At 24.5% G+C, this 24,351-nt stretch overlaps 7 protein-coding genes across 7 annotated transcripts; 3 read left to right on the top strand and 4 right to left on the bottom strand.

The window, feature by feature from the left end:
- Positions 1-2,886: 2,886 nt before the first annotated feature.
- On the bottom strand, positions 2,887-4,110 carry DICPUDRAFT_38349 (uncharacterized protein; the record flags this gene model as incomplete). The annotated part of the gene is made up of 3 exons (XM_003290951.1): positions 2,887-3,113; positions 3,228-3,355; positions 3,434-4,110. 3 exons carry the CDS (start codon positions 4,108-4,110, stop codon positions 2,887-2,889), a joined length of 1,032 nt encoding a protein of 343 aa, XP_003290999.1.
- Positions 4,111-4,498: 388 nt separating this feature from the next.
- On the top strand, positions 4,499-5,931 carry DICPUDRAFT_155548 (uncharacterized protein; the record flags this gene model as incomplete). The annotated part of the gene is made up of 3 exons (XM_003290960.1): positions 4,499-4,731; positions 4,803-5,232; positions 5,305-5,931. 3 exons carry the CDS (start codon positions 4,499-4,501, stop codon positions 5,929-5,931), a joined length of 1,290 nt encoding a protein of 429 aa, XP_003291008.1.
- A 2,216-nt stretch (positions 5,932-8,147) lies between these two features.
- DICPUDRAFT_21133 (uncharacterized protein) lies at positions 8,148-8,486 on the top strand (the record flags this gene model as incomplete). The annotated part of the gene is made up of 1 exon (XM_003290959.1): positions 8,148-8,486. A coding segment is annotated over one exon (339 nt), but the record flags the coding sequence as incomplete, so codon positions are not given.
- Positions 8,487-8,721: 235 nt separating this feature from the next.
- DICPUDRAFT_49582 (Ras GTPase-activating protein) lies at positions 8,722-11,680 on the bottom strand. Its single transcript, XM_003290950.1, has 3 exons — positions 11,105-11,680; positions 10,530-11,010; positions 8,722-10,457 (listed from the first exon to the last, which is right to left on the bottom strand). The coding sequence occupies exons 1-3, from the start codon at positions 11,427-11,429 to the stop codon at positions 8,807-8,809; spliced, it is 2,457 nt and encodes an 818-aa protein (XP_003290998.1). The 5' UTR covers positions 11,430-11,680; the 3' UTR covers positions 8,722-8,806.
- A 606-nt stretch (positions 11,681-12,286) lies between these two features.
- On the bottom strand, positions 12,287-20,952 carry DICPUDRAFT_38363 (uncharacterized protein; the record flags this gene model as incomplete). Its single annotated transcript, XM_003290949.1, has 6 exons — positions 12,287-18,546; positions 18,616-18,670; positions 18,968-19,811; positions 19,891-20,342; positions 20,413-20,686; positions 20,852-20,952. 6 exons carry the CDS (start codon positions 20,950-20,952, stop codon positions 12,287-12,289), a joined length of 7,986 nt encoding a protein of 2,661 aa, XP_003290997.1.
- Positions 20,953-21,644: 692 nt separating this feature from the next.
- Positions 21,645-22,961, bottom strand: DICPUDRAFT_49581 (uncharacterized protein). The gene is made up of 2 exons (XM_003290948.1): positions 22,152-22,961; positions 21,645-22,082 (listed from the first exon to the last, which is right to left on the bottom strand). Exons 1-2 carry the CDS (start codon positions 22,491-22,493, stop codon positions 21,693-21,695), a joined length of 732 nt encoding a protein of 243 aa, XP_003290996.1. The 5' UTR covers positions 22,494-22,961; the 3' UTR covers positions 21,645-21,692.
- A 919-nt stretch (positions 22,962-23,880) lies between these two features.
- On the top strand, positions 23,881-24,087 carry DICPUDRAFT_155544 (uncharacterized protein; the record flags this gene model as incomplete). Its single annotated transcript, XM_003290958.1, has 1 exon — positions 23,881-24,087. One exon carries the CDS (start codon positions 23,881-23,883, stop codon positions 24,085-24,087), a length of 207 nt encoding a protein of 68 aa, XP_003291006.1.
- Positions 24,088-24,351: the final 264 nt, after the last annotated feature.

Genomic DNA, 24,351 nt, shown 5'->3' with positions numbered 1-24,351 from the left:
AATTAATAAATATTTATATCTGATTTAAAATAAAATTAAAATTTAAAGAAAAAAAAAAAAAAAAAAAAAAATATAAATAAATATTTAGGAAAATGCAGCGTGATAATAAAAAATATATCAAATATTTTGGAAAATGTAGTGTGATAATAAAAAAAATCAATTATAATATATAATATACAAGTAATTAAAAAGTTGATTAAGTATTTTGGATCATACAGATATCAAAACTATTATTTAGCATAAAAAATATCAAGTAATATTTAGCATTTAAATATTTATTTAGCATTTAAACATATCAAGTTTTATTTATCATTAAAAAATATCAAGTATTATTTTGCATTTAAATTATCAAGTAATATGGATGATATAAAAATATCAATTATTATTTAGCATTTAAAAAATCAAATATTTATTTAGCATTTAAACATATCAAGTATTATTTATCATTTAAAAATATCAAAGTATTATTTATCATTAAAAAATTTCAAGAATTATTAAGCATTTAAAAAATATCCAGTATTATTAAGCATTTAAAAAATATCAAGCAATATTTAGCATTTAAAATACCAAATATTTATTTAGCATTTAAACATATCAAGTTTTATTTATCATTAAAAAATATCAAGTATTATTTATCTTTTAAAAATATAAAGTATTATTTATCATTAAAAAATATTAAATATTATTTATCATTCAATTAAGTTTTCAATCAATTATCTTGTGTTTTTTATTGAATGTAATGATTATTGGTAAGTATTATTGATAAAATAAAAAGTAATATGATTCATACAAAAATATCAAGTAATATGGATCATGCAAAAGTATCAAATATTTAGCATTTATAAAATAAAAAGTATTATGGATCATAAAAAATATCAAATATTATATAGCATTTAAAAAATACTAAGTAATATGGATCACACAAAAATATCAAGTATAGAAATCAAATTTGAAAGAAATAGAATATAAATATAGATAAAAATAAAAATAAACATATCAACTATTTTGTAACATCCAAATATATCAAGGAATATTTAGCAGCACCAACAAGAAACAAGTGCTTTAAAAAATTTTTAGCTTTGTCAAGTCAAATTTTAGCTTTGTCAAGTCAAATTTTAGCTTTGTCAAGTCAAATTTCCATTACATTTATTTGTTTGTTTTTTTATTCACCCACTACATTTATTTGTTATTTTAATTATTCACCCATTACATTTCATTTCATTCTATTATCAATATGGTGCTTAATTATGTATTCTGCGTGGTGGGATACACAATTAACCATTCAGCTCTAATATACTCTCCCACTACATTTATTTGTTGTTTTAATTATTCACCTATTACATTTCATTTCATTCTATTATCAAATATAGTGGTTAATTATGTATTCTGCGTGGTGGGATACATAATTAACCATTCGCCTCTAATATACTTACCTCCACGTGGGTTTAATCATTCAAGAATATCAAGATTTATTGTATAGAAATTATAGTATAAGTATTTTATTGGATTATTTAAAAATACCAATTATTGTGAAGCATTCAAAATATATCAAATATTATGGAACATTAAAAATATCAATTATTATTGCATATAAAAATATAAACTATTGTGTCTCATTAAAATATATTTTATTTACTAAAAAATATCAGCTATTATGATAATTAAAATATATCAAGGATTATTTAGCATTTAATTATTAAAATTCAACTATAGTTTTTTTATTTATTTTGATAAAATTGTAACATTCAAAACATCAGATATTATGGATCATTAAAAATATCAAGTATTATATAGCATATAAAAATATAAACTATTTGTCTCATTAAAATATATCAAGGATTATTTAGCATTTAATTATTATAATTCAACTATCTTTTTTTTTATTTTGATATACCATAATTTTATAAAATTTATAATCATTATACACATTCAAGTGGATTGGATCATTCAATAATATCAAGATTTATTGTATAATGATTATAATATTAGTATTTTATTGGATCATTAAAAAATATCAATTATTATGTAACATTCAAATTATATCAAATATTATGGATCATTAAATATAAAAATATCAAGTATTATGTATCTTTAAATATCAAATATTATTTGGAATACAAAAATATCAACGATTATTTAGGATTAAAAATAATAAGCATTATATAGTATTTAAACATATCAAGTGGAATTATAACTATTCAAAAACATCCAATATCAAGGATTATTTAACATTTAAACATATCAAATACTATTTAAAATTAAATATATCAAATCAACTCCCAATAGGTATTTTGATTACATAGATACTGAGTTGGGCCCGCTTGGTATCTATGTATTTGAAATTTACCTAATTTTCAATGTGGTGGTTAATTGTGTATTCTGTGTGGTGGAATACATAATTAAACACAAATTTTCAATTTGATTATTTATACTGCCTGAAGGTATAAATAATTAACCATTGGCTCTAATATACTAACTTCCCCGTGTTAGAGCTGGAAACACTCTTTACAAAGAGTGGCTAATAGTATAAATAAAATTTAAATAAAATAAATAAAATAAATATAATAATGGTATTTTTATTATCTTTAAAAATTATAAAATCTTTAATTTTTTTTTAATTTTTTGGGCATTATTTTTTTTCAAGTTTAATAATTAAACTGAAAATAACGATAATTTTTAATCAATAAAACAAAGGGTAAAAAATAAAAATGGAAAAAAAAATTAAAAATAATCTAAATTTCGTATTTATAAAAATATCTTTTAAAAAAATTTTGGGTGGTGAGGAAAAATAAAATATTATAGCTACTATTATTTATATTAATATTTATAATATAAATATTTATTAATTTTTTGTTTAAAAAATAAAATGAATTTTTTTTTCTATATTTAAATATTTTTAAATTTATCGCATGCATCTACAAGAGCACTTAAGTTTCCAGCCTCTGCCATTGAATGACCAGCATCTGGTGTAATGATTAAATCAACATTATCACCCCAAACTTTCTTTAAGTCCCAAGCAGTTTTAATTGGGCAAACAACATCGTAACGACCGTGAACGATAACACCTGGAATGTTTTTGAGGATATGAGCATCGTTAATTAATTGACCATCCTCTATAATGATTTAATTAAAATTTATAAAAGAAAAAAAAAAAAAAAAAAAAAAAAAAAAATTAATATTATTTTTATTTTTTAAACCAACAATATAAACTATTATTTTATAATTACCTCTAAAGAAACCGGCATTAACAAAGTAATGATTTTCGATTCTAGCAAAAGCTAAAGCAAATTTAGGATCTTCAGTTGCTTTGGCGATTTTTTTTGGATCGACTATTAATTTGGAAGTTGCCATTTCCCTGTAAATAATTAAAATTTGGTTAATATTGATGTAAAATAGTATTAAAATAAATTAATTGTTAAAATATAACACATACCATTTAGACCAAGCCATAGCACATTCTAACATTACTTTTTCATCTTTACCAGTTAATCTACGGTGATAAGCAGAGATAAGATCGTGTCTTTCGGCTAATGGAATTGGTTTAACATATTCATCAAAGAAGTCTGGGAATAAGAAGCTAGTACCTTGTTGATAGAAAAAGATTAATTCTTCTCTTCTTAAAGTAAAGATACCACGTAAGATTAAAGCTTTAACACGAGATGGATGAGTTTGGGCATATGCAAGTGATAAAGTTGAACCCCATGAACCACCAAATACAACCCATTTATTAATGTCTAATAATACTCTAATCTTTTCCATATCTTCGACTAATGACCAGGTATCATTTTCATCTAAACATGCAAATGGAGTGGATTTGCCACAACCACGTTGATCAAACATGATGATTCTGTATGCTTGTGGATCAAAATATTGACGATAGAAATCTTCACAACCACCACCTGGACCACCATGGACTACAATAACTGGATTTCCTTCTGGATTACCTGATTCTTCTAAATAAACTGTATGAATATCTGAAACTTTTAAAAATTGAGTTTTATATGGTTCAATTGGTGGATATAAAGTTCTTGGATATTTTAAAACACTCTTTTTATCGGATTGCTCGTCTAAAATTTGTGAATATTTTTCGGAAATTAATTCGTTTGACATTTTGTTATAATTGTATTAATAAATGAATGTTAATATAAAAAAAAAAAAATTGGAAATTGAAAAAGAAAAAATATCAAAAAAAAAATTTAAAAAAAAAAATGAAATTATAAAAAAAATAATATTTTAATTTTTTTTATTTTTATTTTTTTTTCATCAAACCTGGGTTTTTTATACCAAATTTCCTATTTTAATAAAATAAATAAAGTAGAAAAAGTAATACATTTAAAGTATACTTTTAAAGTTAAGTTTTTGTTAATCTTCAGGATAAAACATATTTATTTATTTTTTAAAATTTTTTTTTTTTTTTTTTTTTTTTCAATTTTTTTTTTTTTTTTTTAAAAATATTTTTTTTTTTAATTTTTTTTTAAATTAATTTAAATTCAACATAATGGATATTGTGATCGAAATTGGTGGTAGATATACCAAAGTCGGATATTCTCCTGAAACCTCCCCAAGATTTATAGTACCAACTAATTTATTACCATTAGATATCTCAATATGGTTATCAAGTGGCACTTCAATTGACAAGATCAATAATGCAAACAATAAAATTCAAAAAATACCAACATCAATACAACTAAAAGAATCACTCTATACATTTTTTAAATCACTGTTTTTAAAGTAACTATACAATTCACACTCATTAAAATAATATCCAAGATCATTTTTATATTAACCCATTTATAAATTAGCTATTTATTATGTAAAGCAGATGAAAGAAAAATTATAATTGTCGAAAATTTGTTTTTACCAAGATTATTTAGAGAAAGTTTAGTATCAGTATTATTCGAACAATTTAGGGTACCAATGATTGTATTTATTAATCCAACAGCATCAATGATCCCAACACTAAGAACCACATCACTTATAATAGATATTGGTTATTCAGAAACTAGAGTTTTACCAATTTATGAAGGCATAGGTGTTTTAAAATCATTAGAGACAATTACATTGGGTTCAGAAACTTTAATTAGAGAATTAAAAAAAACATTATTATTGGATCACAACGGAATTTTAGTAAATAATGAAAATGGGTCGATTATAAACGATCAACAATTAACAATCGATACAATAAATAATATTAGTGAATCTACATTTGAAGATATTTTGACGAGATGTCTCGTATGCTCCTATACACAAAAACAAGAGAGCTCGGCAACCACCCTTCAAGACATTAAATTTAGATTAACAAAGCAACTATCAATAATTATTAAATCATCGATCAGACTACACTTAATAGATAGATTATATAGATCCACAACCACACAGGAAGATTTAAACAACGAAGATCAAATTCAAGAAACTTTTGAAGAAGGAAATATTGCATCAACTATTTTAGACTGTTTAGTGAAATGTGAACATGACCAACGTAAACCATTATCACACAACATCTTATTATTGGGTGGCACTACAATGATACCAGGTTTTAAGCGTAAATTAGTAATAGAATTAAATAAACAAATTAAAGATAATAAACACTATAATGATCAAGTTGGTGGTTTAATAGGCCATTTCGATTTCGTTCAACATCCATTTGGAAATAATTATTTGGCTTGGTTAGGTGGTTCAATTTTAGCAAATACCATTGAACACATTTATAGTAAAATCACCTTGGATCAATATTTAGCTGCTCCTTCTTTATTCAAACGTAATCAATTAATACCTGAATGGGAAAAGCTTTCAAATATTAACAACTATACTCAAATCGCTCAAACAACCATTGGTACTACAATTAATCCATTACAATTCTCAACAACATCTTCATTATTTTCACCCTTTACATCATCCTCTGACCTATCATCGCATTTAAATAAAGATTAAAAATAATATATAGAATTATATTTATTATTTATACTTTTAATTTTTTATTTTTTTGTTTAGTTTTATTATAAAAAAAACTATTATTGGTTTTATTAGAAAAAAATAAAAATCTATTTTGTTTGGTCTAAAAAACCTTTATTTTAATTTATTTTAAATATTTAAAAACATATATAGAAAATAATTTATTTCCGCATATAAAAAATATAATAGTTTTTTTTTTTTTTTTTTACCAATTAACAAAATACCCTTTTAATATTTGAAATTTCAAAAAAAATCATAACTTTTAATCCATTATAGACGATTATTTTGATATATGTTCAGATTTAATAAATAATTTCTAAATTTGGTAATTTCAAATAAATAAAAATTGGTTTTTTTTATTTTTTAAATTATTTTTATTTCTTTTATTTAAATTAAAGAAAAAAAAAAAAAAAAAAAAAGATATAAAAAGAAGAAGAATTCCAAACCATTTCATATTTAATAAAATAATAACAAATAATAATAATAACAAATAATGATAACAATAACATAAAATAATAATAATATTAATAATAATAATAATAACAACAAATAATAAAAATAATAACAAATAACAATAGAGATGCAAATATTTAATTTAAAAAATAATAACTATTTATTTAAAATGGATTAATAAAAATAAATAATTAATTAAATAATATAAATATATTATTTCTTTATTTCTTTTTTTTTTTTTTTTTTAATTTTAACTTTTTTTTTTTTAAAAAAATAATTTTCAAAAGAAAAATATAAAAGAGGTTTAGTAGGAAAATAGATCCTCCATACAAATTCCAAAAACTAATAATTTTTTTTTTTTAAAATTATGTTACAAATTTTTTTTTTTCTTAATTTATCACTACTTAATTATACCTCTTTTATTTTTTCTTTAAACCACCTCCAAACTTAAAAAACACCATTTTTTTTTTTTTTTTTCTAAAACTAATTTAAGTTTATGTTTTGCTCCATAATTAAGTTTGGGAAAGAAATAAAAAATAATAAAATAAATAATAAATAATAAATATAATAGTATAATAATTAATAATTTTGTTTTTGTAACTAAGTACTTGGTTTTATTATAAAAGGTAAGTATTCTTGATATCAATTGGTTCCTGGGATTGCGCAATCACCTACTCTACAGTCTGGCCGTGTACTCTTTGGGCTTTCACTTTTAATGGAGCTGCTCCTGCTGTCTGTTGTCTTTCTTACTTGAATATGAGGATTAACTTTTATTGGATAAGAAAAAAAGGTAATTATTAATATTTAATGTCTTATAAAACTATAAAGACTAATTTAACTTAATTAAAAAAAAAGCTTGGATCAAATAAAAAGAGTGTATCTAAATAATATTTACTTCGGATGAGTAATAGTAACAGATATTAACAAAAAAGAAATATTTATTGATAGCGCCATGGAAAATATCGGTATGGATCCTCCTCAATTTTTGGAAATAGTTTATTCAACGAAATTGGAAAACAGATACTAACAAGTATGAGAATTTTTGTGAATAAATGGTATGGATATCAAACAACAAATTATAATGGAAATAGTGTTACCAAATTTTTACCAGCTAATCAGATACTGACAATACTATAGAATGATTTTATGTACTTTGTAAATTATAAAATGTGGTTTTTTTTTTTTTTTTGTTTTTTTAAGTTGTTCAAAAAATTAAGTTAAAATTCGATTTTATGACATGTCATAACTACTTAAAATTCCATTTTTTATATTTAAAATTCCCATTAAATTGTTGATTTTTTTTTTTTTTAACCCCATCGTGGTTTGTGTGGAAACTTAAAATTTTTTTTTTTTTTTTTTCAAAAACTTAAAAAAATAATAAACTTAAAACTTTTTTATTTTAAAAAAAATCAATTTAAAAATTTTTTTTTTTTTTTTTTTTTTATATCAAAACATAAACAATTACAAAATATTTTTATAAAGAAGTTTACAAAAAAAAAAATATGTTCGCTCATCATCACCCCTATAACTTTGGTCCAAAAAGAATAATAGAAGTCCAAAAGGACTCCCAACAAATTGTACCCAATTCAACTATTCCATATGTAGAACCACATAATTTTCAGCAACAAAATAAAACTATACAACCACTACCCTCTTTTTTTGAACTATATTCACAATATAATGGCCAACAAAATAATACATCTAATTTACAACCCAATACAATAAAAAATATACACCCACAAAACAATCCTCAAAAACAAAATTTAGAATTACCACAAAGAAATGAATCATCTTTTTTAGAACCAAAAACTTTTATATCTGAATGTCGAAAGTATATTAACATAGAGCTAGAACTAGCCGGTGTGAATAAAAGTAATATTTCAATTTCTTTTAAAGATTCTATTCTAATAATTATGGCAAAAAAGAATTTATCTTATCAAAATTTTAATGGGACTTTTTATCGAAACCCTCGATCACTTGGGACATATAAAAGAATCTTAAAAATTGGAGTAAATGCAATAGATAGAAACTCTATTAAAAGCAGTTTTATTGACAATGTTTTAATTTTAAGAATTAATAAAGAAATATCTAATAAAGAAATATCTGGGCCTTCTAATATTTCTGAAGTCCCACTCTTTAATAATTAATCCTAAAATTATAAATTTAAACCAACCCTTGTATTTTTAAAAAGATATTTCGAATATCGAATAAAAATTTTAAAACCCAAAAAAATTATTCAATTGATATTGTTTTAAATGTGTTTTATTTTTACTTTTCTAAAAAATATATAATAAAATAAATAAATCTAAAAAAATTAAATAAATTGAAACATATTTTTTTAAATAATTATTATTACAAAAATATATTTTTTTTTTTTTATTAAAATTTTGGTTTAAAAAATTTAAGCCATGAAAAGTTTATTTAAAAGATGGATGGTCATGTTGACATCTAAAGTAATTTGGTCAAGCTCTAAAGTGGTGGTTCCAATTGAGTTTAATTCTAAGAGATCATCTAATTCTAATCTCATAGTTTGAACATCGATACCGGCCATCTTAGCAGAAACATCAAAGACACCAACTGTATCAGAAGAGATGACGAACTTGATCTTCTTTCTGGTCATTTGTGGTACTTCAGAGTCTACGATGACACCTTTTTTGTGGAGTTCTGAGAATGAGAATTTGAATGGACCGACTTTGGCACCATCTCCCTTCTTCTTCTTTTTGTTTTTGTTTTGATAATGTTTGAGACGACAATCTTGAAGATATTGATTGTATTGAGCAATTTGTTCATTAAGGTATTTTTGATGTTTACGAAGATTGTTTAATGAGGTGGTTAATCTTTGTTTTTCTTTCTTTTGTTGTTCACGAATTTCAGCACGATTAACGACTTCGAGAGCAACAGCCTTTAAGAATGAAGCATAGTTATCAGCAGCAGTGGTAAGGTTGTATTCTTCGAGTTTTTTGAGGTTGTCTAAAATCTTTTTAATTTCTGGTTCTAAAGATGGATCAGATTGACGAGCTCTGTTTAATACATCTACAAGATTTGGTGGTTCATCAGTTTGATCTTTTTGTTCTGGAAGAGTTGGAAGGGCTCTGAGTAATGAAATAACCATTTCTTTTGTTTGTGAGAGTAAGCTTTCACCTGGTGATAATTCTTCTTCAATAGTTTTTTGGAATTTATTGGAGAGAGTTAATTGAACTTCACGGTCATCATCAGCAGCAATTTCTGGTGGTGGGCCAAATTCGTCGAGTTCTTTCATGATGATTCTCATTGGGTCATCTTTTTCACCTTTACCAACAAGTGAATCTAAATGTTTGGAGATTAATTGATGGGTTGATGAAATTTCTGGAAGTGAAATGATAATAACTGGTTTGGTTTTTTGGGTGAGTTCCATGTATTTATCAACTTGGAGGTAATCTTCTGGTTCACCAACTTCGATAATTTCTTCGAGATAACGTTTAATTTCACCAATGTGTGATGAAATCCAACCATTTAATGGAACGAAATGTTTTTCAGAAGCACCGAATTGGGCAAAATTGAAAAGAGCTTGTAAGACTTTAGAGACATTGATTAAATTCTTACGAGCAGTTGGGTGAATTTCACGACCAACTAAATCGTATTCCTCTGGTGAAACCATAGCGACTTGGATGAAACGATAGTAAATAAAGTAACCAATAACTTTGAGAATTTCATCTTGAGTACTCTTGGTGAAGTTCTTTTCAGCAATTTGGTGAATTTGTTTACAGATCCAACGAATACCATATGGTAAACGATTTAATGATGAAATGATACCATCAAGGAATTGATCACAAATTGAAACTAATTGTTCAACACGAGCCTTAATAGTCTTGGTAACTTCTGGAACTTCAAGAGCTTTATCATCAGAAACATTTCTATCTAAGGTACTCTTTTCACCAGTTCTAATTTCTTGTTCGGAGATAATGGCGGCATAAACAGCACTTGGTTTTAATTCAAGATTTAAATCTTGTTTAATAACATTGGATAAAATTGGACCAATAACAGCCTTTAAGTAGTCAGTACCTTGTTTACGTCTATAAAAAAAAAAAAATTAATAAAATATTTTTTAAAAAAAAAAATTTATAAAAAAAAAAAATTTTACTTACTTGTTATAAGTAATAATCATTTTTGGTACGACAGTATCAGCTTTTAAGAAATCACCAACAGTTGCAATATTTGCCATTTCTTTTTGAATTGAAAGTCTGTATAATGAAAGTAAAAGGAACTCTTCTCTTGGAGTGAAAGCATCACCAAATAAGGTTAAAATAACAGTACCTAAGAAGGACTCCATTTGCTCTGGTTGGATGAGGTAAACTAAACCGGCTAAATATTTTGGTTCAGTTTGAAGTAAATAGAAGAGATTTTGATAGGCTTCTAATTTCTTTGGATCGTTGAATAACTCTGGTTTTTGGGCAGTACCTTTGTGCTTTTGTGCCTTTAAACCAGCTTTATCAGCTAATACATCTTGAATATTACCACGATTCTTAATTAAAAGAGCAATTCTTTTATCAAGACGATTAAGATCTCTTTCTAAAGTGTGGTTTCTTCTGACTTCACTGACTAAATTACGTTTTAATTCTTGAATTTCTGTATTTTTTTAAAAAAAAAAAAAAAATAAAAAAAAAATTAATTAGTATAAGATTTGGTGAGTTATAAAAATATATTATATTATAATATTTACCAGCAATCCAATCAGATTCTTTATCTTCTCTTTGTGAATGAAGTAAGTTTTGAATTTCAAAGACTGAAAGATTACCAGAAAGGAATCTATCCATTTTGAATCTGTAATACATCATATCTCTAAGAATTCTACGGGATTGTAAGAGGAGAACTAAACATTCACGCATAACTGGGAATGGTACAGAGTAATCTTCATCTTCTTTTAAGAATTTACGTTCTGGTACAACAATTTCTGGTGTGTCATCTTCTTCTTCGTGTTCGTTATTGTTTTCAACTTGCTCTTCTGATTCAGAATCAGAAATATCTGAATATTCTTCTTTATTCATATTTTTGATGTTGATATAAAAATTAACAAATAATAATACAACACAAAAAAAAAATTAAAAAAATAATATGATTTTTTTTTTAAAAATAAATTAATATTTTTTTTTAAAAATAAATTTTTTTTTCTTTTAAAAAATGATATTTGATCTAAAAAAAAAAAAATTTAATAAATAAATAAATATATATATAGTTAAATAGTTCTTTTATAAAAAAAACCAAATAACCTAATAAATAATAATTAAGATAATATAAGATACAAAAATAAATAAATAAATAAATTAAAGAAAAAAATTTAAAAAAAAAAAATATTTTTAAAAAAAAAAAAAAAAAAAAAAAAAAAAATTGAAAAAAATAAAAAAAAATTAAAAATTGGTTTATAACAATTATATGAAAATTTTTTTTTGGGTAGTTTTTTTATTTATATTTTTTTTTTTATTTTAAAAATATAAATTTTTCTGATAATAACACCTTTGTAAACAGTTGTTATTATAATAGGGTCTTAGCTAAATTAAATGATTATTTTAAAAAAAAATCATGGTTTTCCATCATGTGTGTATAATTAACAGAGTACTCATCAGAAAATGATTTTAATAAACAATACTGTTATATGATTTATTTTTTAAATGAAAATTGTATATAAATAAAAACAATTTTTAAATAAAATTAATATTTGAAAAAAGTAATTATAAATCAATAAAAAAAAAAAAAAAAAAAAAAAAAAAAAAAAAAAAAAATCAAAAATATAAAAATTAAAAATATTAAATTAAAAATAAACCTAAAAACTAAAACCAAAAAAGGTTTTTTTTTTTTATTTTTTATTTTTTATTTTTTTTTTGTGTAATAATTAATTTAATTAAATTTAATTATTCTTTATTTTTAAGTTTAAAGATCTACCAAGTTTTAAACGTTCTTGAGATTTGAAAGGGATTAGTTGTGATTTAGCCAAATAAAGTGAGTTCATTTTATTTGAACGAATTCTTCGTTTTTCATTGGTTTCGATTAATAATTTACAGAGAGTGGAGTATAATTTTGATAATTTTTCTTTACGTTGTTTGATTCTTTTTTCTTTTGATTTCATTAATTTTTCTTGTTGGTTATTATATTTATTTTCTATTGGAGCTAAATTTTTGTCGATTCTTAATTTAATATCAATTCTTTTTTGTGCTGTTAATTCTTCGCTGTTATACCATTCTACAAAATTAATTTCATTTGAATCCGGTTGCTGTTGTTGAATTTGTTGTTTATTTTTTTGATTTTTTAATAAATCTTCACCAAAAAATAATTGGATGATTGTTTGGTCTTCTAAAATATTTGAAATAATCTTTCTATTTTCTTCACTGCTTGAACCCATTACATTTCTTAATACGTGATAAATTTCGATTTGTCTTTCTGGGTCATTATCTGACACTACGAAGAATTGTAATAAATATAAAATACCACCGGAATCTCTAAAAGCTTTTTGATCAGCAACACACTCGAAATCAAATTTACTAAAGAAATCTAATCTGGTGTTAGGGTTGCCCAATAATAAAATGATTAAATTGTCTCTTATCTCTACAAGACCATTCGATTTCATTTGTAGTCTAATGGCTGGGGTATTTTGGAATGCTATTGAATTGATTAAGTCGATAATCTTCATTGAGATATGATAAGGAACGGTCATATCATCCAATGTCTTGAGGAATTGCACGAGGTTTTTAATGAGTTCGGTAGAGTTATCTGGTAATACATAAGAATTTTGTTCGAAATAGTCGATTACAGATTCGATGATATCAAAGTAAAATTCTTCATTATCAATCCAAATCTCTTTGAATTTCAAAATTTTAGACTGTTTCTTTGTTAATTCGTGTAAAATGAGTTTTTTACAAATTGAAAGTAGTTTGATATAGGAGTTGTTAGATTTTGCGAGGAATAGCTCCAAGTTATCAATATTTAATTGTTGTTGTTGTAGTTGTTGCAATAGTTGTTGTTGATTACCGAGTTGATTAATAAAGTTAAGGTTGTTTAGGTTGCTTGTAATTGAGTAGTTTGAATAGTCTAATAGTTGATGTACCCATTCGTACCAGGATTGGTTCCACAAGATATCCATATTTACATTATCTAATATTTGCTCGATCTCAGTGTAGATGGTGGATTGAATTTTTTGGATATCTTCAAAGCCGATAATTTCACTTGATAAATAGAAATAGTTATGGAAAATGGTAAGAATTGAATGTAAAGCTTCTGGGTATACTATATTTTTTTCATTTGATTCACCAACTTGATAGGCACTGTCTTGATGTGATGCTGAGGATGAGGAGGATGACATATCATCAATAGTAGTAGTTTCAGCACTAATATCACCAGTGGTTGGACCGCTGCCACTTGAAGAGGCTAAATTAGATAAATTATCAGAACTCTTATCTCTTGAAAAGAAATCTAAAGAGATCCAGCTAAGCGATCTTTGTTTAGTTTCGGGTACACATTTTGGATCAAATTTATATTCGTCAACCATTAAGTGTAAAAGAGTTCTGCAAATTGGTACGGATGGAATTGAATAGGTTGAAATTAATGATGCTAATACATCAAAGCCACCGTTTTTTCTAAAAAGTAATGCTGCTTTGGTATTTGAATGTAATAATAAACCAACTAATTTGAGGGAGAGAATATGAATCTCTTCACTTGGAATTTCAATCAAAGAGAAAACAACATTGAATCCACCAATTGAACGTAAATGCTCTAAAAGTGATGGGCACTTTCTCATTTCTTCGTATACTAGTTCTAAAATTTTAGCTTTTGTTGAAATCTTTTCATAGTAACCTTCCTTGTTTTCAATTAAAAATTCAAATATTGATTCAACATCTTCAATACTAATAGATGGTAGTATCTTTTTAATTATACCCAATAAAAATGTGCTATCTGTTGATAGTTTTACTGAAATATCTAATAAATAATTTAATCTTGAAACTGAAACACTATTTAAAAATGATGGTAAGCTATTTGGGTTCTGAATCGATGATGATGAGGAGTTAATATTTGAATTGTTATTATTATTGTTTGATTGTGGTGATTGATCTGAGGCAATTTCTGATAAGTTACTATTGCTTAAACTATTTGTTAAACCACTACTATTGATATTACCACTATTGGCACCTGCGCTATCTTCAGTTGAATGAGTTACCCAAAGTTTTAATGTATCTGGTGAGTTATGTAACATTGTGTTTAAATATTTTAATATGTGAAGTTGTAATTCCTCGGAGCAGAAATGAAGTAAATCTAAAATTAAGGTTAGGCAATCGTTACTCCACAAGTGTTTTGGGTCTGATGTGTTGCCCATACCATCTAATAAAAGGTCAAACAAAATTTCGAATGTTTCCATAGATAGTTCAGAATGTGGACTTGCAACATTTGAAACGGAGAACCTATTTAAAAGATAATAGAGGATTGCAAAGCCATTAATCTCTCTAAATTGACTTTTATTTGATTCACTCTTATGTAATAGACCAGAAAGAATTCTAAGACCAGCAACTTGTTGGGCAGGTTCCATATCGAGGAATGGGAAGCATAAATGAATACCACCTACTTCTTTAATTACATCCTTAAGACATCTTGTTTGATGAACATTGACACCACCAAGGAATTCAATAACTGCACCCTGAGTTTCATTTGGGACTCTAAATAATTCGGTATTTGGTAATGATGAATTATTTATATTATTTATATTACTATTAGTATTTTCTTCAATATTATCACCAATTGATAATGTTCTATTAATTGAAGGCGAAGAGTTTGGTGATTGATTATTACCACTGTTGTTATTTAATACTGGAGTTAATGTTGATGTTGAGGTATTAATACTATTGCTATTGTTTGTATTTTGTACTGGGGATGTTGTAATGGTTGGTGGTTGTTGGAAAAAGTTATCACCAGACATTGAAAAACTTAATGGTGTGATTGGTTCTTGTGGTATTGATGATGATGATGATAACGATGGTATTACTGGAAGTGGGGCAGGTTTAATAACTAAAAATTCTTTATTATCAACACCCAAAGATTTATAAGTACTATTATAAAGATTACCTCTTGAGCAAACTTTATGACAGGCGTGTGCATCCCAAACACCTTCAAAGAAATGAATTGTACCCATTTGGCCACAGAAATAACCTCTTTCAGCAATATTTTCAACTGGACTACTTTGTGTTTTAATATTTGCAATATTGGATGGAGTGTGGTCATTATTGTAAACTCTTTTGCCAATCCAGCCTGAAATTGGTTTGTCTTTGGTAATTAGTTTTGGATAGTTAAGAGTACTATAGTTTTGAATGAATTTGCCATTAACAAATAATGTTATTTTTTGTTTTGAGTGGGTAATTACAATATGATTCCAATTACCACATTCATTAAAAGCAAATTTATCAAATGAGAAGGTTTCTGGTGGTGATGGATAGTTACGGGTTTGAATGCATAGATATCTTTTGGTTTCGGATGATTTGCCCAATGGTAATGATTTGAAAAAGACCTCAAAGATATTATTATGATTTTGATCTTGCCAACTAAATAAACCTGATTCATCGCTAAGGAAATAGTTGGTTTTAATCCAGCAGCTAAAGGTATAACCACTTCTTGCACTTGGGAATTTGTCAATTGTACCAGTTTTAATACAACTATCAAAGCCATCAAAATTAAAGTATAATGGAGGTGCTTTTCTTTCAGTAAGTGTACCAATAATATAGAGAACTTGCATTTGTAATTCATATTTTCTATTTTTCTTTGATCCAGAATTGGTTAGACTTGGAGTGCTACCACTGTTTGAATAGTTTTGATATTGGAGTGTTGGGTGTGAGTCAATGGCTAATGTTGGTGAGCAAGCAAGATCGAATAAAAGTTTAACCTCGACTGGAGAGATATCATAAAGACCAAGAATGACAATAATACGACTATAGTATGATTGAAGTTCCTCTGGGCATTGGTGTGAGAGGTTTAAAAGGTATTTCAAACCTTGTGCAGAGCATAGCATCTTTTTGTTTTGAGGATTTGATTCTAAAATCTTCATGAGCAAAACGAGATTTAGCTGTTGTGATATTAATGGGCATTGTGGTAATAGATCGACCAGCATTAATGATGCATCTGGGGAACGAATTCTAGATTTACCTAAGAGTGTATAAGAGTAGATGGTTTCCTTTTCCTCTTCTAAACTACGTAAATGTGGATGTGATGAGGTTTTTGAGATTATTCCATTATCACTACTGTTATCGCCAATAACGGAGATGGGAGTTCTTGGTGATTGATGTGGCTCATTGGATATAGATTGATTAATTGAATCCAATGGTTGCTGTTGTTGTTGTTGACAAAAACCATAGAGGTCATCAAATGAACCAACCCATGAACCGATACTATTTCTTCTTGTATTTGTAAATAAATCTTTAAAGCTTGGAACTCTTACAATACCAACTCTTTGTTGTAAGTGGTGGGACATTGGTAAAGGTGTTTGTTGTAGTTGTAATTGTTGTTGTAAATAAAGCTGATACTGTTGATATAGATGTGAATTTTGGTTACCATTCATAGAGTTTGATAATGAAACACTTTGAGGAGTAGTGGATGGACTGGAGATTGGTGAGTCTTTAGAGAATTCAACATTATCATCACCGAGATTAATTTCATCACCATACAACTGTTGTTGCTGTTGTAATTGTTGAAGTTGGTATTGTTGATAGATTTGTTGTTGCTGTTGTAATTGTAATTGCAATTGTTGTTGTTGGTATAGCTGGAGCTGTTGTTGGTTATAAAGTTGTTGTTGATTTTGAAGATGTTGTTGATGAAGTGCGTGTTGGTGACCATGGTGTGGTTGTGATGAAGAAGAGTTGTAGGATTGAATATCATAGTGTTTCTTTGAATGAGGTAAAAGGAAAGTATATTGTGGCTGTGGTGATAGAATATTTGAAATGATTTTATAGAGAGTTGGCGAGAATAGTTCTTTTAGGTAATTGGTTTCATATCTAATTTGGACCTTTTTATTCATTGTTAGTTCGACCAATAATTGATATAAATAATCATCAATTTGAACACTAGTATTTTTGACCAAAGATGATAATGTCATGAAACCTAATTGATCAATAACACGTTTATTCTCTTCACAACCAAAACAAATTTCACAAATAGTTACTAAGCTTGCGTAAACTAATGATTGTGATTCGGTAGTTTTCTTCTTTTTGATTATATTGATTAATACATTCAATATACCCATCTCTTGGAATTTAATCTTTAATGGAACATCGTTTAATGAGTCAGCATGCATCATTTCGGCAATACAATAGCACATTGATTCTTTCTTTTGATCTGAAATATTATTATCTTCTAAAAGTTGAATTAGTGAATTTATATGGTTATATAAAATTTGATTCCAAAACTGTGAAGATCCAATAGGTTGTACAGAAGATGAGCCAGTGCCTGTGTTACACTGTTGGAGTTGCAAACTTGAACGAGAGATAACTCTACAAATGCTCCAAAAACATAAATCGTATACATCATTGTCTATGTTAACTTGTTTAACTAATTTTACAAATAATTGAAAACCATCATATTTTGTAATAAATTCATGGAATAAGGAATCTGATGAATAATGGATATACATTATGATAAGTTCTAAAATTAATAAAGCTTTTTCGGCTATAATTGATTGCTTTTCAATAAAATAATTTGAATTGATATGAATATCGATTGAATAAACTTCTTGTTGTTGTTGTTGTTGAATATGTTGTTCTTCTTCTAATTGAAGGTTCTTAAACTCTTCAGAAATAGAGTTAATTTGATTTACAAATTTCTCTAATAGATCTTCTTTGGTTGATACTAATGAACGATGGTAAACTGTGTCAGCTAATAAGGTGATTAATGATTGAAGTAATAAACAATTTAATGTGTGAGATGATTGAATTTCTTCTTTTTCTAATAATGATATATATTTATCAAATACAAAAGTGTCATATTTACTAAATAAGACACCAATATAAAGTATTAATTCGCTGGTTGCTAATAATAATTTTGTTAAATCTCTTTCTATATCTACAATTGATAAATTATTATTAATATTATTTTTACTATTATTATTGTTATTATTGGCACTATTATTATCAAAATTATTAGCTTCAATAATATTTTCATCAGTATTGCTATCATCGCCACTGCCTTCATCATTATTACTTCCATTATCACTGTTAACCTGTTCATTATCTCTATTTTTATTCTTCTCTTTTTCAATTTCTTTTTTCTAAAGTTTAAAAAAAAATTAGTATTAATGTGAATATATGAAATGGTAAAATAAAATGATGTGGAGTATATTAAAAAATATATTTTATTTTAAAATATATTAAATAAAATAATATAAATCCATTTATTTATTTAATTTTCTAGTAGTATTATTATTAAAAAAAATTTTAATAAAAATAGAAAATTAAATAAAATTTAATTTAGTATTTTAACTTCCTTCATGAACTATATCTTGAGTTCACAAAGTATGAGCCTTTAAAATACGGGTATATATTGAAGGAAATATTATAATAGTTACCTTTTCTAAAACTAATAATAGTTGAAATAGTTGATCTATACCATCAATACTCTTAATATTCACAATATTTAAAGGATTAATTGAAATTAAATCTTGTATGCATGTTAAAGATTGAAGCTGTACTTCAGTTTTAGTTGAGTTTAATAAAATTTGAAATAATAAATTGAAGGCGTCCATATTGGTAATACGTTTGGATTTATTGCCATCTAAAATTATAACAAAAAATAAATTGAAACAATCTTCCAAAAATTCTCTACCTTGAGCACTATTGAAATCATCCAAATTGTCAAAGAGATGAATTAAAATTGAATAACCATCCATATTTCTAAATTCAGTTTGATTCTTTTGATTGTTATATAAAAGCTTACTAATAGTCTCTAAAAGATCCAATTGAACAGTTTGAGCTGCTTCTTGAATGCTGTTGGTTAGGGATACTAATGCACCTTGAACCCTCATGAAATCTTTTAGTATTTCCTCTTCTGATATAATATTAGATGTTGTAGTGGTTGTTGTTGGAACAATATCCTCATCATTTAAATTTTCATTTAAACTGTTTGTTGGAGAAATACTAATCTGTTTATTTCCAGTAATTGGTATTGGTAAGCTTGATCTTCTTGTAATTAATGATGGTTCAGTTAATTGAATTGGATTTGTAATTGTTGTTGTTGTGGTGGTAGTGGTAGTAGTTGTAGTAGTGGTATTAATAATAGTATCTTGATTATCATTGTCACTATTCTCATCAACTTTATCTTTATTCTTTTCTTGATGTATTAACTCTATAAATGCAAGCTCCACCGATTCTTTTGAGGGGATAAATGAGCTTTCTTCTGCCATATCTCCTCTTCTAAAATATATTAAAAATTAAATTAATTAATAATAGTTATAAAAATACCCATAGTAAAAGCATCTTGTATTGTACTTACAATGGTTGCTCAATTAGTTGTTTAATTGGTAAATCACCATCATTTGGGGAGAAAACTTTTTGGAACTCACCAACAATTACTTTGAAACCTTCTGATACTACTGAGCCAATTTTTAATCTTGCAAATTCACTAATAGATGACATTGATAATGACTTTTTCATATTGTTTATCAACTCCTCTTCGGTTGGCAAAGTTTGTTTTATATCTAAAAAATGCTTGATTGTTTTTAAAATCTCTTGAGTTAATTCTTTATCGTTATGCATTAAAACCAATAGTTTTTTAAAACCCTCTAATCTACCAATCTCTAATTTGTTGTCGGTATTTTCACCCACTGCACTAATAACTCTTAACAATACCTTTTTATTTTCACTAGTGCTAAGTGTATCTAATAAAGTTAAAATTCTATTAATTAAATTTGGTGTTTCCTTAACCACTAATTTATATTTTTCATCCTATAATTCATTAAGAAATTAATAATTGGTTAATTTGTGAATTGCAAAATAATATAAAATATATACTTACATGTAAAATTAATTCGGCAACACCTAAAGATTTATTTATAATTTCAGCAATATAATCTAATGAGTCATCTTTGGTTATCTGTTGTTGTTGTTGTTGATTCTCTTTTGATTCTCTCTCGACCAAGTCTAAAAGAGATACTAAAATATCTGAGCAATCCCCAAAAAATTTATCTAAATCGAATGAATTAATTTGACCTGAATCAACCAATTCTTTATAGGTTTCTTGAAATGAATCTAAAAATTTATTTAATCTTAAAACCATAACATCTGAATCCCTAATTAGATAATAAAAAAAACTTGTTAAATAACTGTGCCAATATATTTGTGTTTGAAATTTTTTTAAGAACAAAAAGCGCCCAATTAAACCCAAGCCAATTATTCAAAAAAAAATTCATAATATAACACTAGTTTAAATGCAAAAGCTATAATCTAATATTTACTTTATATCTGCAACTTTTAAATAATCTGACCACAAAGCCCTTATTTTCCTTGCTGCCATATGCTTGGTGAATTTATTTTTAATATTTCTAAACGCCTCCATTTTTTTATATTCGTAATAGTCTTTTGAGGAGTAGTGAGACTATTAGTTTTCTTTATCTTTTTTTTTATTTACTATTTATAAAAGTAAAACTAATTTATAATATATTATTATTGTAACGGTGTGTATTATTTTAAAAATAAATAAATAAAAAAAGAAAAGAATTATACTAGATGATGATTAATTTCTGGATGCTCTATCCTATTAATTGATCGCCAAAAAGTAATTATATTTTTATCCAATAATCACTGTCTGCTGTTCGACATACATGTAGAATGAAAAAATAAAAATAAAAATTGGAAAAAAAAAATTTTAAATAAAAAATTAAAAAAAAAATAATTTTTAAAAAATTAAAAAAAATTTATTTTTATTTTTTTTCAAATTTTCAGCATAATGAAATAATTATTTTCAAAAATAGTATACCAATACTCTTTTATAGATGAATTTATTTATAATAATACACAATTAAATAATAAATATATGTCTTTTTTAAAAAAAAATCAAATATTATTTATGTTTATTTAAAAAAAAAAAAAAATCAAATAAAAAAAAAAAATAAAAAAAATAAAACTATTATTGGAATGCGTAATGATTTTGTTTTGGGAACAAATCCCAATACTAAAAAATCAAAAAAAAAAAAAATTTTAAAAAAAATTTTCGTAAAAATAAAATCTAAAAAAAAATTAAAATTTTTTGTGATATAAATAGCAAACAATTACTATTTATAATTATACTATATTTATTTATTGAATACATTGGGCTAAAGGTTCGCTTGCGGTAGTACCATTATCTGTTTTTGATGGATCACTCCCATTCTCTTTATTTTTTTTCTTTTTATCTTTTTTACCACCTTCTTTCTTTTTTTTTCCTTCTTTTCCATCTTGAACATCTTTCTTTTTCTTTTTGTTTGTTTCAATAACAAAATCTGCAATTTCAGTTTGTGGGAATTGATCCAATGGGACGCTTTGAAGATTAAATGTGGTATTTAATTGTTGTTGTAAGGTACCGATTGATCTTTGTAACTGTAGAATAGCTGCTTCGATATGTGGTTTAACTTCACCAAGAATTGGGAGTACTTTTGATAACCTAAACCATTTTCTTTGTCTTTTGGTTTGTTCCATCCATTCTTTTTTCTATTAAAAATTATAAATATTAAAATCTTTTATTTGTGTATGGATGTTTTTAATAATAATAATACTTACAGTGTTTTTTTTTTTACCAACAAATAAAGGGAAATAGGTAATATTTACACCTTTGTTATGATCAGCTAAAGTGATTGGGGATAATTGATGAAGAATTTTACCTTTAATACCAGATTCCTCAAAAGTTTCTCTTTTTGCTGCCTTTTTATTTGATTCGGATTTCTTTATTGAACCTTTTGGAAATACCCAATTCATACCGCTTGTACCAGATGTTACTAACATAATTTGAATATCGTCTTGTGTAATTAATGAGTTTGTTGAGTTTTCATCTTTTTTAATTCTAATTGGAATACATCCTGCTTGGTCATTATAGTTTTGAGATAAATAATTACAATTCATCATTTTTTATTTATTTATTATTGTATTATATTTGTTGTATTAATAGTATTTTGTAAATATTTTAAGTATATTTTATGTGTGAGATTTTATGATAACGAGATATTTTTTTTCTATATATCAAGTTTTCTTTTTATTATTATAATATTTATTATTATTATAAAATTATTGTAATAAATTAAATATATAAATGAAAAATTTTTAAAAAAAATAATTAAATTAAATTTAAAAAATTTTAAAAAAAATAAAAAAATAAAATTTAAAAAAAAATAAAAATTGGTGTAACAGATAGATTTCTTTTTAAATAAATAGTTAAATGAATTGTGGTGAAATTAAAAAAAGATAAATAAAAAGAAAAAAACCATATATATGTATATAATGTGTGTGGTGTTATTAATGAATAAAAATTGAAAATAAAAAGATGGATAAAAACATAAAAGTAATAATCAAATAAGATTGATTCTTTGTTTTCTCCACTCGCTCTATGCTTAATAAAAAATATTAAAAAAAAAAAAAAATTAAAAAATTATTTTAAAAAATATAATTAAAAAAATATATTTTAGAAAAATAATTTAAAATTTTTTTTTAATATTTCAGCCAGTGTCATTTTTGACATAAAAGTGACATTTTTTGGTGCAATGGTTGAATTGTTTTCAATGGGAAAAATTAAAATTTTTATAAATTAGTTTTTTTAAATTAATACACCCAAAAATACAAAAAAAAAAAGTTAATAAAAATTTTAATTTATTTTAATTTTATTTTTTTATTTTTAATTAGTTTTTTTTTTTAAAATTTTTTTTTTATTTTAATTATTATAATTATATACAAAACAAAGACTATTATATTTTCAAAAAAAGAGGATAAGCCTATGTAATAACATTTTAGTAAAATTAAAAAAAAGTATTATAATAATTATATTGGATATAAACACAAAAAAAAAATAAAAAAAACAATCTCGTCATTAATAAACTATAAGTTAAAAGAATTTTATTTTTAAGAAAACTAAACAAAGTTTAAATTTGTATATATATTTTAATTAAATTATTAAAAAAAAAAATATATACATATATCTTAAAATTATAAATAAAATAATTTCATATAACACCCGATTACCTCAAATACTAAATATTTAAATAATAATAATTATTTCAAATTCTTTTAAATAATAATTCAGTTTAAAATTTAAATTAATATTAAAATCCATATTTAAATCAAATTAAATAATTATTTAAATTATTAAAATTATTAAAATTTTTTTTTTAAAAAATAAAAATTCAAATTAAATTCATTTTAAAAAAAAAATTAACAAGAAATAAAAATAATAATAATTAAATAAATAATTTAATATATAAATTAATAAATAATTAAATTAGTAAAAAAAAATAATAAAAAAATGTCTTCAGTCAGCGATTATTTAGATGTTCAAATGGAAAATTTAATTCCATCATTAAGATACTTTAAAAACCATTTCTTTGGTTCTCCACAAACACCAAAAAAGCATATAATAATAGACGAAAACAACAGTAATAATAACAAATGCCATTCCCAAGCAAACGAAAATAAACCAACAGCTACTCGTCGTAGCTCAATAATAGTTTAAATGCAATTAATATAAATACATACAAATACAAAGAGATTAAAATAACAATAAAACTCCAAAGCGCCAAGTACTCGAATACATTTCCTAATTTTTTAAATATCTTTTTAAATAAAATTTATTTATAGTTTATTTAAAAACTATCCAAACTTTACGATACAAATTTGTATCGTTTCTAAAATCAAACCAATATAAATATAATTTTTGTTTTTTCTTTATTTTTATTTATTTTTTTTATTTCGTTTATTTTTTTATTTCTTTTTTTTT

This window comes from Dictyostelium purpureum (assembly GCF_000190715.1).
Source record: "Dictyostelium purpureum unplaced genomic scaffold DICPUscaffold_252, whole genome shotgun sequence".
Classification (NCBI taxonomy): domain Eukaryota; phylum Evosea; class Eumycetozoa; order Dictyosteliales; family Dictyosteliaceae; genus Dictyostelium; species Dictyostelium purpureum.
This window is presented reverse-complemented; position numbering and strand designations above follow the sequence as displayed.

Bases quoted from the DNA above. Each gene is read 5' to 3' on its own strand.
- DICPUDRAFT_49582 (XM_003290950.1), bottom strand. From the start codon at position 11,429: ATGAATAAAGAAGAATATTCAGATATTTCTGATTCTGAATCAGAAGAG. The intron at 11,011-11,104 runs GTAAATATTATA...AAAAAAATACAG, and splicing joins AGAATCTGATTGGATTGCTG to AAATTCAAGAATTAAAACGT. The intron at 10,458-10,529 runs GTAAGTAAAATT...TTTTTTTTATAG, and splicing joins ATGATTATTACTTATAACAA to ACGTAAACAAGGTACTGACT.
- DICPUDRAFT_49581 (XM_003290948.1), bottom strand. From the start codon at position 22,493: ATGATGAATTGTAATTATTTATCTCAAAACTATAATGACCAAGCAGGA. The intron at 22,083-22,151 runs GTAAGTATTATT...AATTTTTAATAG, and splicing joins TTGGTAAAAAAAAAAACACT to AAAAAAGAATGGATGGAACA.